Source organism: Neoarius graeffei, chromosome 1 (assembly GCF_027579695.1).
Source record: "Neoarius graeffei isolate fNeoGra1 chromosome 1, fNeoGra1.pri, whole genome shotgun sequence".
NCBI classification, from domain to species: Eukaryota; Metazoa; Chordata; class Actinopteri; order Siluriformes; family Ariidae; genus Neoarius; species Neoarius graeffei.
In genome coordinates, this window is record NC_083569.1 from 76,354,071 (window position 1) to 76,369,791 (window position 15,721).

Below are 15,721 nucleotides of genomic sequence, written 5' to 3' on the forward strand. Positions count from 1 at the left end.
CTGTCTGTCTGTGGATTGGTGGAGTCCAAACACTTTAGAGATGTAACCTTTTCCAGCCTGATGAGCATTAACAATGCTTTTTCTGAGGTCCTCAGAAATCTCCTTTGTTCATGCCATGATACACTTCCACAAACATGTTGTGGAAGTGTATCATCACCGTGCCACCCAGTACATATACATTATATATCTAATAGGGATGTAAGTCTCATCTCATCTCATTATCTCTAGCCGCTTTATCCTTCTACAGGGTCGCAGGCAAGCTGGAGCCTATCCCAGCTGACTACGGGCGAAAGACGGGGTACACCCTGGACAAGTCGCCAGATCATCACAGGGCTGACACATAGACACAGACAACCATTCACACTCACATTCACACCTACGGTCAATTTAGAGTCACCAGTCAACCTAACCTGCATGTCTTTGGACTGTGGGGGAAACCGGAGCACCCGGAGGAAACCCACGCGGACACGGGGATAACATGCAAACTCCACACAGAAAGGCCCTCGCCGGCCCCGGGGCTCGAACCCAGGACCTTCTTGCTGTGAGGCGACAGCGCTAACCACTACACCACCGTGCCGCCCAGGGATGTTCAGTATTAGAATCATGAATATTTATTGCAATCATTGAGCAGATTTAGGAGTGTAATACTTTTTATTGCTTGTTATACCATGGTTCTGTTTAATTCTCTGTTTTGATTGATCAGAAGATGCTGTTTAATGCTGTTTAACAGCAAATCCGATAGTAGTTATTTGCTTGTTCTCATGCATCATTGTTTCTGCTACAACAGCTCATTTACAGATATAGAGGATGTTCCATATAAACTGCAAAAATAGACAAACAAACAAATAAGTAAACAATCATGCTGTTTTATAACAAAGAAAATTGTAGAATGACTGGAGAACCTTTCTGTAAGGTGACTTTTTTTAATCATTTATGGAAAACGTCTCAAGTGTCTGAACTTTATAACCATTACAAAGTTTTCCTCCACAAGAAAGACTTCAAGACAGAGGACTTTGGGCATTATTTTTGATTAACATGACAAGCTGCATTTTTAATTTTGGGGTGTTTGGGGACTGGTGAAGGGATGACTGGCTATTGCTGCTGTAGCATAAGTGATGTGTTCCACAGTATTAAATGTAACTAAATGTACAACCCCGATTCCAAAAAAGTTGGGACAAAGTGCAAATTCTAAATAAAAATGGAATGCAATGATGTGGAAGTGTCAAAATTCCATATTTCATTCAGAATAGAACATAGATGACATATCAAATGTTTAAACTGAGAAAATGTATCATTTAAAGAGAAAAATTAGGTGATTTTAAATTTCACGACAACAACACATCTCAAAAAAGTTGGGACAAGGCCATGTTTACCACTGTGAGACATCCCCTTTTCTCTTTACAACAGTCTGTAAACGTCTGGGGATTGAGGAGACAAGTTGCTCAAGTTTAGGGATAGGAATGTTAACCCATTCTTGTCTAATGTAGGATTCTAGTTGCTCAACTGTCTTAGGTCTTTTTTGTCATATCTTCCGTTTTATGATGCGCCAAATGTTTTCTATGGGTGAAAGATCTGGACTGCAGGCTGGCCAGTTCAGTACCCGGACCCTTCTTCTACGCAGCCATGATGCTGTAATTGATGCAGTATGTGGTTTGGCATTGTCATGTTGGAAAATGCAAGGTCTTCCCTGAAAGAGACATCGTCTGGATGGGAGCATATGTTGCTCTAGAACCTAGATATACCTTTCAGCATTGATGGTGTCTTTCCAGATGTGTAAGCTGCCCATGCCACACGCACTAATGCAACCCCATACCATCAGAGATGCAGGCTTCTGAACTGAGCGCTGATAACAACTTGGGTCGTCCTTCTCCTCTTTAGTCTGAATGACACGGCGTCCCTGATTTCCATAAAGAACTTCTAATTTTGATTCGTCTGACCACAGAACAGTTTTCCACTTTGCCACAGTCCATTTTAAATGAGCCTTGGCCCAGAGAAGACGTCTGCGCTTCTGGATCATGTTTAGATACGGCTTCTTCTTTGAACTATAGAGTTTTAGCTGGCAATGGCGGATGGCACGGTGAATTGTGTTCACAGATAATGTTCTCTGGAAATATTCCTGAGCCCATTTTGTGATTTCCAGTACAGAAGCATGCCTGTATGTGATGCAGTGCCGTCTAAGGGCCCGAAGATCACGGGCACCCAGTATGGTTTTCCGGCCTTGACCCTTACGCACAGAGATTCTTCCAGATTCTCTGAATCTTTTGATGATATTATGCACTGTAGATGATGATACGCTCAAACTCTGCAATTTTACACTGTCGAACTCCTTTCTGATATTGCTCCACTATTTGTCGGCGCAGAATTAGGGGGATTGGTGATCCTCTTCCCATCTTTACTTCTGAGAGCCGCTGCCTCTCCAAGATGCTCTTTTTATACCCAGTCATGTTAATGACCTATTGCCAATTGATCTATTGAGTTGCAATTTGGTCCTCCAGCTGTTCCTTTTTTGTACCTTTAACTTTTCCAGCCTCTTATTGCCCCTGTCCCAACTTTTTTGAGATGTGTTGCTGTCATGAAACTTCAAATGAGCCAATATTTGGCATGAAATTTCAAAATATCTCACTTTCGACATTTGATATGTTATCTATGTTCTATTATGAATGCAATATCAGTTTTTGAGATTTGTAAATTATTGCATTCCGTTTTTATTTACAATTTGTACTTTGTCCCAACTTTTTTGGAATCGGGGTTGTAACTATAAATGGATAAACTAGTTCTTTAATCAATAATATATTTAATAACTGACCAGTTGCTGCAATTTAAGTGAAATAAAACTTCGAGACATCCTGGTATAAGCAAATAATCAAGTTTAGGGTGGTAAGAACCCACCAATTAGCCAATTAGCTTTAGCTAAGCTAATTTTAGTGAAGCTCCTTGATAGCACAGCTTCATAAGTGACAAAGACAAAAATCATAATCGCAATTCAAATTAGATTAATCATTCAGTCTTAATACCCATATAACCTTTAAAATGTGTCATTATTTCACAAAAAGATTTACATATATTTGCAATTAATTAGCAGATTTCTTCTCATGTGTTTCCCTTTTCCCACCACAGAACATGAAAGATGAAGAGATGAACACCATCGTCATCATGAACCTGGTGAGTGCTGTTACTGCAGAGCTGTGATATGCTTTTGGCTTTTGCTCCAAGAACAGAAGGAAATGGCAGCAGATTGGAAAAAAAAAACAAGAAAACAATATTTAACCAGCTCATCATTTCAATTGTAGAAAGCCTTATTTGTCCATTTTGTGAAATGCCAGTCTCAGAAGCTTACTGAGCCTAAATGCCAACACAATACACATGCATCCATTATGCACGAGCTATGAACACTAGAAACAATAAAGAACAAATTATGCAAAATGAACCATTATTATTCAAATGTCCCAGATATTATTCACAGACAACTGCACAGAGAAATTGCATCGAGTATAATTAATGGTGGAGGGAGGAAATTTTGAAATAACATGATGAAATGATAAACTGGTTTGATTTCTCATTTCCGAGGCGTCTCGCTTTGTTTCCTGCATGTTTTATCCTCATTTGCCTTCACCTTTTTTGTTCCAAACTCTGTGTTCATTTTGATATGAGCCATAAAAAGAGTAAATCTGCTGGATAACACTCAGGTCTGATATCTCTGATAGGAGTGGAACGATCACCGTTTGGCCTGGAATCCCAAAAACTATTCTGGGATTGATGTAATGCGAATTCGGTCAGCAAAAGTGTGGCTCCCAGACATCGTTCTTATTAACAAGTGAGTGTGTGTTACCATGATCTGGACATGCAATTCGAAAGCAAGTTGTACAAACTCAGTCCAGTCTTTCTGCCACTCTTTCAATTTGTCCACTACTGTTACGCATGAATGGTAGTTTGTTCGAAGTTGACATTTATCTGTCATGGTAAGATATTAGAGGTAGAAATCATTTTTCAGATTTCTGGATGAAATATAAATCTATAACATGTCTTAAATTGTAGTATGAGAAATCTTACCACTCAGGAGTTGTTGTTTTTTTTGACTCATGACCTCAACTTTATCTGACTGATAAACTGCAATAGAGGAAGACATTAAGCTCCATCCATTTGGCACAACCACATTATGTAATATTTTGAAAAGATCTAAATATTTTTTTCTTTGTTCACAACCACAAATTCCAGTTTCCAGATGACTTACAGTACATTCATGAAATGTTACATGCGAGTTCCTGTGTTTATTTATAAGTTTCTTAAAATTTTGATAATTGTTGGAGTTATGCTAGATTTTATACTGAAAACTGGCATTAAAATTCCATTCAACTGTTCGATAAAACTCTTTATGTGAAGAGTGTTCACTGTAAAACTGATGTTTTAATTCGACAATTATACAAAGATGAGATTGTTTGAATTATTTACACACATTTAATTAGATCAAGCCTCATTGCATAAATAATTTCTCATTTAGCAAAAAGTTCCAATATCGAAAATACTTGTAAAGCTATGAGCAATCCACTGATTGTTTTCAAAAATTACCCTTTTCATCTGTATTGTCTTGCCATAACTCTAAATTAAGATCAGCATCTTGCATGGCATCTTCCTCCTCCTCACATTCAGAAAATATTAATGCAGATTAAATAGTTTACCATTTATGACAAGAATTGATGTACTGTATATCATACATAATCAGCCAAGTAAAGCTAATTTAACACATGCAATTATAACATTTAATAATATTAATTCAGATGTGGAGGGCAATGTCTTTCCATCACAGTAACCCCTGAAAGTTAGTGCTGGCATATTACATGTCTAATCTGCTAAATATCAACCCCCCACTGAGCTGAGTCAGAGATGACAGAGGATGGATCAAACTGCTATACTGAAAAACTGTACTGTAGAACAGCAAAGCTGTCAACCCCAAAATGAAAAAAGTGAGAAAGCCGGGGTCCAGGGACAAAGTTGGTGGGGGGTTCTGGGGGGGCAAAGCCCCCCAGCTGAAAACGATTTTATCAACGTTAAGAGGGGATTGGTGGCCTTAGGATGAATAGTTTTCACCTTGTTGTTACTATTAATGAAAAAAATGGCTTCATGATGGCACCACATGTATTAACAATACAATGCCAGGTAAACAATCACACACTTCAATATGATCATAAAATGAAAGATGTGCAATGATCACATTTCAATAAGCTTTCACCACAAAACTACGTATGCATGTCACTTTATAGGAAAACGGGTAATGCAATTTGTGTTGCCACCAAGTCATTTCTAAATCAACTGATAACCAACAACAGTACCAGTGTGATCACCAAAGGAACCCATACTGAGAAATACAACCCCGATTCCAAAAAAGTTGGGACAAAGTACAAATTGTAAATAAAAACGGAATTCAATAATTTACAAATCTCAAAAACTGATATTGTATTCACAATAGAACACAGACAACATATCAAATGTCGAAAGTGAGACATTTTGAAATTTCATGCCAAATATTGGCTCATTTGAAATTTCATGACAGCAACACATCTCAAAAAAGTTGGGACAGGGGCAATAAGAGGCTGGAAAAGTTAAAGGTACAAAAAAGGAACAGCTGGAGGGCCAAACTGCAACTCATTAGGTCAATTGGCAATAGGTCATTAACATGACTGGGTATAAAAAGAGCATCTTGGAGTGGCAGCGGCTCTCAGAAGTAAAGATGGGAAGAGGATCACCAATCCCCCTAATTCTGCACCGACAAATAGTGGAGCAATATCAGAAAGGAGTTCGACAGTGTAAAATTGCAAAGAGTTTGAACATACCATCATCTACAGTGCATAATATCATCAAAAGATTCAGAGAATCTGGAAGAATCTCTGTGCGTAAGGGTCAAGGCCGGAAAACCACACCGGGTGCCCGTGATCTTCGGGCCCTTAGACGGCACTGCATCACATACAGGCATGCTTCTGTATTGGAAATCACAAAATGGGTTCAGGAATATTTCCAGAGAACATTATCTGTGAACACAATTCACCGTGCCATCCGCCATTGCCAGCTAAAACTCTATAGTTCAAAGAAGAAGCCGTATCTAAACATGATCCAGAAGCGCAGACGTCTTCTCTGGGCCAAGGCTCATTTAAAATGGACTGTGGCAAAGTGGAAAACTGTTCTGTGGTCAGACGAATCAAAATTTGAAGTTCTTTATGGAAATCAGGGATGTCGTGTCATTCGGACTAAAGAGGAGAAGGACGAGCCAAGTTGTTATCGGTGCTCAGTTCAGATGCCTGCATCTCTGATGGTATGGGGTTGCATTAGTGTGTGTGGCATGGGCAGCTTATACATCTGGAAAGACACCATCAATGCTGAAAGGTATATCCAGGTTCTAGAGCAAAATATGCTCCCATCCAGACGACGTCTCTTTCAGGGAAGACCTTGCATTTTCCAACATGACAATGCCAAACCACATACTGCATCAATTACAGCATCATGGCTGCGTAGAAGAAGGGTCCGGGTACTGAACTGGCCAGCCTGCAGTCCAGATCTTTCATCCATAGAAAACATTTGGCGCACCATAAAATGGAAGATACGACAAAAAAGACCTAAGACAGTTGAGCAACTAGAATCTTACATTAGACAAGAATGGTTTAACATTCCTATCCCTAAACTTGAGCAACTTGTCTCCTCAGTCCACAGACGTTTACAGACTGTTGTAAAAAGAAAAGGGGATGTCTCACAGTGGTAAACATGGCCTTGTCCCAAATTTTTTGAGATGTGTTGTTGTCATGAAACTTAAAATCACCTAATTTTTCTCTTTAAATGATACATTTTCTCAGTTTAAACATTTAATATGTCATCTATGTTCTATTCTGAATAAAATATGGAATTTTGAAACTTCCACATCATTGCATTCTGTTTTTATTTACAATTTGTATTTTGTGGGCGGCACGATGGTGTAGTGGTTAGCGCTGTCACCTCACAGCAAGAAGGTCCTGGGTTCGAGCCCCGTGGCCGGCGAGGGCCTTTCTGTGTGGAGTTTGCATGTTCTCCCCGTGTCCGCGTGGGTTTCCTCCGGGTGCTCCGGTTTCCCCCACAGTCCAAAGACATGCAGGTTAGGTTAACTGGTGACTCTAAATTGACCGTAGGTGTGAATGGTTGTCTGTGTCTATGTGTCAGCCCTGTGATGACCTGGTGACTTGTCCAGGGTGTACCCCGCCTTTCGCCCGTAGTCAGCTGGGATAGGCTCCAGCTTGCCTGTGACCCTGTAGAAGGATAAAGCGGCTAGAGATAAAGAGATGAGATGAGATTTATATTTTGTCCCAACTTTTTGGAATCAGGGTTGTACAAATTAATAACATGGTGAACACAAAACTTGTTTGCACACATCTATTACCAACATATATTATTCCACACATATCTATTACTATTACTCATCATGGCTTGGCTTCACGAGCAAAGATTATGAAGAGGGCTGTTCATGTCTACTGCAGGTGCACTGGTGGCTGATCAATCTGATGTGGGACAGGCAGGTCCAACTGCAGTGGCTGCAAGGGAAAACTATCTGTTCCAGGTTTGGTGCTGTCACACAGTACTTCTTTCTTCTCCTTTTATCCTCAAGGCTAGCCTGGCAGGAGTTCTCAAAGGAGGAGACAGCCTGGTGGATAATGTGTCGCCAGGCCTTGCGGTCAGCGGCTAGGTCAGACCATTGGCAGTGGTCAACGTGGCAGGCAGCAAGGGATTTCTTAAGAGAGTCTTTGTATCTCTTTTTCAGTGCCCCTCTGGCATGGTGTTCAATGGAGAGTTTGCCATACAGCACTATCTTAGTCAGGCAGTGATCCTCCATCCTGGAGACGTGCCCTGCCCAAAGTAGTTGCGTCTTCAGCAGCATGGCCTCAATGCTGGTGCCCTCCACCTGCTGGAGGACCTCGACATTGGTGATGAAGTCACTCATCCCATGTTGAGGATAATGTGGAGGCAGCGCTGATGGAAGTGCTCTAGGAGTCGCAGGTGATGTCGATAAGTGACCCACGACTCAGAGCCATACAAGAGGGTGGTCACTACAATGGCTCTGTACACACTGACTTTTGTGCTCTTTAGGTGCTTGTTGCTCCAGAATCTTTTGTACAGTCTGCCAAATGTGCTGTTTGCCTTGGCTAGTCTGCTATCGATCTCCTTGTCGTCCTTGGCATTTGAAGAAATGGTGCACCCTAGGTAGGTGAACTGATGGACAGTCTTCAGCTCTGTCTTGCCAGTGGTGATGTGTGGAGGGCAGTACTCTTCCCAAGGTGCAGGCTGATGGAGAACTTCTGTTTTCTTCAAGCTAACTTCCAGGCCAAAGAGTTGAGCAGCCTCTGCGAAGCAGGATGTAATACGCTGAAGGGCTGCCTCCATGTGAGCAACAAGGGCAGCATCATCAGCAAAGAGCAGCTCATGGATGAGTATGGGCCTGTAATCATCTCAGGTTGAACAGACTGCCATCAGTACAGTAACAGATGTAGACACCATTCTCATCGTCAAGCTCATCTGTAGCCTGCTGGAGCATCATACTGAAAAAGATGGTGAAAAGTGTCAGCGCAAGAATGCAACCATGCTTGACACCATTGCCAATTGGAAATGGCTCTGAAAGGTTGTTGCTGTGTCTGACCTCGCCACGCTGATCTTCATGCAGTTGGATGACCATCCTAAGAAACTTTGGGGGACATCCTAGGCGTTCCATGTTCAGCCACAGACCTTTCCTGCTCACAGTGTCAAATGATTTCATGAGATTGATGAACGTCACATACAGACCCTTGTTCCACTCCCTGCACTTCTATTGAAGCTGCCTGAGAACAAAAACCACATCAGTCATACCCCGGTTGGCTCTGGAGCCACACTGGCTCTCAGGGAGGTGTGTTTCCACAATGGTGGGCACCAGTCTCTTCAGGAGAATTCTTGCCAGGATTTTTCCTGCAATAGATAGCAGGGTTATCCCCCAGTAGTTGGAACAATCAGATTTTTTTTCCCCTTTGTTCTTGTACAGGGTGATGATAACTGCATCACAGAGGTCCTGTGATAGTTTTCCTTCCTCCCAGCAACAGACAAGGAGCTCATGAAGTTTGGTGTGCAATGCTAGACCCGCATGCTTCCAGATCTCCGGCGGAATGCTGTTTACTCCTGCTGCCTTACCACTCTTTAGCTGTTCTATGGCCTTGACTGTTTCTTCAAAGATTACTATTCCTACAAGCTGAGTAAATTTAATATTCTGTCCTATGTATTAAATATCATTTATAAAATATTTATTCCTTAGAGTTTATAACATTTAAATAAATTAGAAAGGTAATATTAAAGGAATATAAAATTAGTGAATTACTCAAAGTAATACCATCACCAAAAATCCCCAAACCATTATGACAATAATATATTAACAACTTCCAATTATATAGTTATAGATTTATACATTTATGTGCTTATTTTTTTTTTATTTCCCATCACCAACACAGACTAGCTAGGCTGCTACTGTAACAATAATAAACATATCAAACACAGCATGCAAAGTTCCTGTTGAAAAAAAATTTGACAATAAATTTCTGATAACATATCTGTGGGACAGTTCAAAATAAGCTATTATTTTACTTTAACTTAGCAACTTTGCAAATCAATCTAGTTGAGCTTATATTAACTGAAACAAGTCACGTTCAACTTTTTTCAAACACGATAATGTCAGGTACAAGGTAGGCGGATGTATGTGCGGAATTATTTTTAATAACAGTGATGGATATTATATACAAATGTGAAAACAGACACAGGCAAATAATCCAAATTGGCAGGCTAAATCCAAAATGTTAATCAGGCAAAGGGTTGGGAAAGGCACAAATAGAATATCAAAGGCAGAGCAAAAAACGAGAACAAGGAACAGGCACAGGAATCGGGAAACAGGAAATCAGAAACAGGAAACAAGGCTCGGTAATGCGCACTGATATAGCGTAATACTTCGTAGTGATACTGCATCTGAACAGTCCTTAAATAGTTGCACATATATGTAACTCCTTAATTAAGTTCAGGTGCGCGTCATTAATGGTGCATATGCTAGAGTCCACTTAAAGCATGTGCAGCCCAGAGCACGCCTTCAGGTGCATGCGCCACAGCATGCAGGACTGACAGAACCCCTCCCCCAAAGAGCTCCCTCTGGGAGCAAAAATCCATTCGTTTTGGTTCCAGTGGGGGCTTGAGTTCAGGCTCAGGACAAAACTTGGACTCCTGACTTGTGCTGGTATTGGGCTCTGAAGATGGCTTGGGCTTGAGCTCTGGAAATGACTCTGGCTCTGGACAGGACTTGGGCTCAAGCTCTGTACTGGACTTGGGCTCGAGCTGTGAGCTGAACTCTGGCTCGAGCTCAGGAGATGACTCAGGCTTGAGCTCTGGATCTGGCTCGGACTCAGGGCTGGTAGTGTGCTCAAGCTCTGGGCTGGGCTCAAGCTCTGGAGATGACTTGAGCTCTGGACTGGACTCTGGCTCCAGAAATGACTTGGGCTCTGGGCAGGAAGCATGCTCAGACTCTGGACTTGACTTGGACTCTGGACTTGGCTCGGATCCAGGACTGAAAGTGAGCTTGAGCTCTGGGCTGGTCTCAAGCTCTGGGGATGACTCGCGTTCTGGGCTGGATACAAATTCTGGACTCGGACTCGGGCTCAAGCTCTGGAACTGACTTGGGCTTTGGACTTGACTCTAGTTCAAACTCAGGATATGACTTGGACTCTGAACTGGACTCAGGCATGGGCTCGAGCTCTGTCAGCACATCGCTATGGACCTGACCAGGCGGCAGGGCAATGACAACATCTTCATAGCCGGGTGGCGGCAGAACAATGTCTGCATAGTCAGGTAGCAGCAGCACGACATCAACATCTTCATAGCTGGGCAGCGGCAGGACGACGACGACGATGTCTTCATAGCCAGGTGGCGGCGGGACAATGATGCCTTCATAACCAGCTATGGCAGAGGTCACGCTGTCATCCTCTGACACAGGTTCTGGAACAGGCTCAGGTTCTGGCACTGGTCTTGACTCTGGAATAGGTACTGGCTCTGGAGTAGACACTGATTCAGGCTCTGACTCCGACTCTGGCATTGGCACTGGTTCTGGAGCAGACATTGGTGCTGACTCTGACTCCAACTCTGGTGCTGGCACTGATTCTGGAGCAGACACTGGCACTGATGCAGACTCTGGCACTGGTTCTGGAGCAGACACTGGCACTGACTCCGACTCTGGTGCTGGCACTGGTTCTGGAGCTGGCGCTGGCTCTGACACTGGCATTGGTTCTGGCACTGGAACAGATGCTGGCTCTATCTTGGATTCAGGTGCTGGCTCTGATGCAGGCTGCTGAACTGGTTCTGGTTCAGATGCTGACTGTAAAACAGGCTGAGGGATTGGTTCTGGACTGCCGGCCTTTAGGAGGCACTCTAGAGCAATGACCTCCTCCGCTGCTGCCGCGTCGGCCTCAGGCATGATAGACCCCTCCCAAAAAATTTCATGGCAGTCCCCCTTTTCCAAAGATTCATAGATACACTGGAGCATGGCAAAAAAGGTCTGTGAGCTCCGGAGGCATGGGTGCTCTACTCTGATGAGGAAATCCACCCAATGGCATGCTCGTCCAGAAATAAATGTGAGTACAAAGCTTACCCAGATCGGTTCTGCTGGCTTGGGCTCTTGGAGGTCCTCATAGAACAAGTCACATTGTAAGCTGAATCCCCTAGGATGATATATTCCATAGTAGGGTGCCAGGGGACTCCAGTCAGATCTCAGCTGGAAATACGAGGCCAGGAACTGAGATAAGGACACCCGGAAGAGGCGTGGAATCGCATGCTGAAATAGTTCTGCTACATCCATGGTAGGGCGAAGTATTCTGTCAGGTATGAGGTAGGCAGATGTATGTGTGGAAGTATTTTTAATAACAGTGATGGAGATTATATACAAACGTAAAAACAGACACAGGCAAACAATCCAAATCAGCAGGCTAAATCCAAAACATTAATCAGGCAAAGGGTCGGGCAAGGCACGAACAGAATATCAAAGGCAGAGCAAAAAATGAGAATGAGGAACAGGCATCAGGAAACAGGAAATCAGAAACAAGGCTCAGTAATGCGTACTGACGTAGCGTAATACTTCACAGTGATACTGCATCTGAACAGTCCTTAAATAGGTGCACATACCAGTATAGCTCCTTAATTAAGTTCAGGTGCGTGTCGTTAATGGCGCATGTGCTAGAGTCCGCTCGAAGCGCACGTAGCCCAGGGCACGCCTTCAGGTGCATGCACCATAGTGCGCAGGATTGACAGAAAAAATATAAAAATATACCTTCTCACTGACAGAAGTCTGTGCTGCAAATGTGGTCAAGAGTGATCCTGATGACAATCTTGCTTTATTAAGATCTTTGTGAGACTTTCTTTGCATGTGAAGTTCAACATCTCAAAGGCCTTGGTGTTTACAACTGATACTCCTGTTGCAACAGTGCATCAGAAATGGTGCTTGCTCGCTGAATCAGCGATAATGCATGGATAGATTTTGGTCCAGTTGAAATTGGACTTCCTATCATACTTAGCTGCACCTTGATACTCGGAAATTTTGTTTTTTAGAACTTGGACGGCCCTCTGATCCAGAATCATTGTCACTCATTTTCGGCATGTGCATCTTTCCCACCGGTAACGTGGAAATGATGACAACAAAGTAAGACGCTATTTCATTGGTCAACTTCCTGCAGTCAACCAATCACGAACATCGTTTCAAAAGCTCTTTCACTGGGCTTCTGGAAACACAAAATCGTGTACATAGTGGACATTGCATGCACTGGTACATCGATAATGCTTTGTTTTCCATGAATATATTTTTTTTCTGAAAAATCATGAGAATTTGATAGTGGAAGCGTGAGCGCATGATTCAGTGCAAAAATTTGTGAGTCTCATGGCAAAGTTGTGAGAGTTGACATGTATGGAACAGCAATATGTTTGTGTACAATAGTGCTAAATATATTTATTGGTCAATTTATGATGATTTATGATTGAAATAATGTCATTAAAACATACTGAAATCTCACTGACATATATACCTCACACCTTAATTGTTGGTCAAGTCCAAAGACAGCTGTCCATTACTGGTTATTGATGAGAGCTGATTAGACCTCAAAATAAGATTAAGGCATTAATAAATAATGATCATTTTGCAAGCCATAAGTTTTTAGACAGCCTGACGGTAAGTTTTTGTCATTTTGATTTGGTGCTATAGGATATTTTATTTAAAACAGTACCTATAAACTTAAAGCAAAGAACTTTTACATTAAATGTGCTCTATATGGGTGTTTTATTTCCACATTTCAATTAAACAATATCACACAAGCGATCGGCTAATATTCAGTATAATAGCACGATTTCAAGTTCAATATTGCTTTTATACAGCAGTTCTATAAACAAGAAATTAATATTGAGTAAGTGACATTTCGGTAAAGTCTGGCCAAATGTTCTGTTTATTTTTGCTCCACTGGTAGAAATAGATCCTGAAGAAGCCACACTCATTTTATCGTCCATTGGCTAGCTGGCTAGCTATCTCACATTAACCTCTTTTATACAGCCTGTTCAGGGCAGAAATCTTACACCTTTATTCCACTTTGTGTTCTGTATAAAATGTCTGAATGTGGAACAGAGGGAATGTGGAACAGTCTGTATTGTTTCGCCGCTGAGCCAGAATGATTGGTAGTAACAGAGCCAGCATTGACGTCTGTATAAAAGGGACAGATGGAACAGCAGAACAGGGGTATGACATATTTGAAATTGACATTCTTCAAAATGGCACCTCTTTCAGGGTGTTTTTGGTATGCAGTGGTTAGTACCTACCAAAACTGGTCCAAGGAAGGACAACCGGTAACCCGGCAACAGGGTCATGGGTGTCGAAGGCTCACTGAGTCACATGGGGCACAAAGGCTAGCCTATATGGTCCAATCCAATCCTGATATTTTTCTGTTTTAGCCAGCATTAACTTTTTCAGCAGTTTGTGCTACAGTAGCTCTTCTGTGGAATTGGACAATATGGGCTAGCCTTCGTGCCCCATGTGAATCAATGAGCCTTTGACACCCATGACCCTCTCGCCGGTTCACCTTCCTGGATTGCCAGAAGTGGTCCTTCCTTGGACCACTTTTGGTAGGTACTAACCAGTGCATACCAGGAACACCCCACAAGACACAAGATGTGCCATTTTGGAGATGCTCAGACTCAGTCATCTAGCCATTGTCAAAGTCGCTCAGATCCTTACACAGTCCCATTTTTCCTGCTTCCAACACACCAGCTTCAGGAACTGACTGTTCTTTTGCTGCCTAATATACCCCTTAACAGGTGCCATTGTAATGAGATAATCAATGCTATTCACTTCACCTGTCAGTGGTTATAATGTTATGGCTGATCGATGTATATCTATACATCTGTATATATCTATATCTGTGTCAGAGGAGGCTCACCTATTGTAGAAAGGGAGGACAGTCCTCCCTAAAATATCAGAGAAAATTCCTGCATTAAAGCTTTGTCAGAGAATCACCAGGAATGGCACTGTGTACAATAGAAAGGTATGTGTGTATCAATCCTCACCCCAGGAATGCTGGAGGCTTGAAGGGCACAGGGGCACATCCTATCCAATTTCAGAGAATTAAGTCTTCTGTACTTTTTGTCAAGCAAATAAACATTCAGCTTAAAGCTAGAATAAGAATGTAGTGTCCAGACCTGATTTGTATTTTTTTGGGTAGTTTTGAGGATGCTGCATTCCTGGTTCAGCTAAAATACCACATTCACATTAAAGCAGGTCTGTTGAACACTGTTTCATGTCATATCCAAAAAGACAAAACCATTAAAATAGTGACATGTCTATATTATGTGAATTGTTCAAGAATATGCAAATGTTTAACTCTAATATTTATGTGAAAGTATTTACATCATCTTATTCCACTTCTATGTGTGTGTGTGTGCAGTAATGATGGTGTGTTCGAAGTGGCTCTACGTGTTCATGTTCAGGTGTACAGCAATGGCAGAGTGAAATGGAACCCTCCTGCCCTTTACCGCAGCTCTTGTGGTGTAAAAGTAAGACAAAAATGTTCCATCTTATTAAATATACAAAACATTTGGATAGTGACACAGTATTGGTGTTGTTGTCGTTGTTTGTTTTTACTCTGCACTCCAGCACTCTGGCTTTGAAATGGAACCATGATTATTACATTAAATGGCAGAATCTCAGCCTTATTTCAAGACTTGTGTGACATTGGAGAAATGTCCTGAGTCCTTGTTCCAGCTGTGCAGACAATGGACAATTTCACACACAATTTCACACATGATCATGAAGAAAAAAAAACCAGAACAAATCAATCAGTGCCATATTCAAAATATTAGAAATTAGTTTGGATATCAATTTTTAGGTACAGTGTTAAGATGAAAGAGGCAGTAGTAAAGAACCTGACACATTGTGGACAAATACATTAGTCAGACCCTCCAGGATTTTGCGTTCAACGCAAATTCAACCAATCCCCGCGATTTCAGGGCAGTGTTGCAATTATATCCAATCACCGCAACTTTCCCGCAAATTTGACCAATCGTTGGCGTCGTCTTGAGGTGACGTCAACAAACTACCTTCCGCCTTACTTCCGTGTATACGTTCAAAAGAAGCAGCATGTGCGCAGTGTTGCCAGATTGGGCGGTTTTAAGTGCATTTTGGCGG

The 15,721-nt window shown here is 42.0% G+C and overlaps 1 protein-coding gene across 1 annotated transcript in view; it reads left to right on the forward strand.

Annotated features, from left to right (window-relative positions):
- Positions 1-15,721, forward strand: part of chrnb1 (cholinergic receptor, nicotinic, beta 1 (muscle)) — a 73,080-nt gene that overhangs the window by 29,362 nt on the left and 27,997 nt on the right. The window contains exons 3-5 of the mRNA XM_060924898.1: positions 3,118-3,162; positions 3,705-3,814; positions 14,982-15,090. Coding sequence (XP_060780881.1) covers positions 3,118-3,162; positions 3,705-3,814; positions 14,982-15,090 — 264 coding nt within the window. The remainder of the gene's footprint in view (positions 1-3,117; positions 3,163-3,704; positions 3,815-14,981; positions 15,091-15,721) is intronic.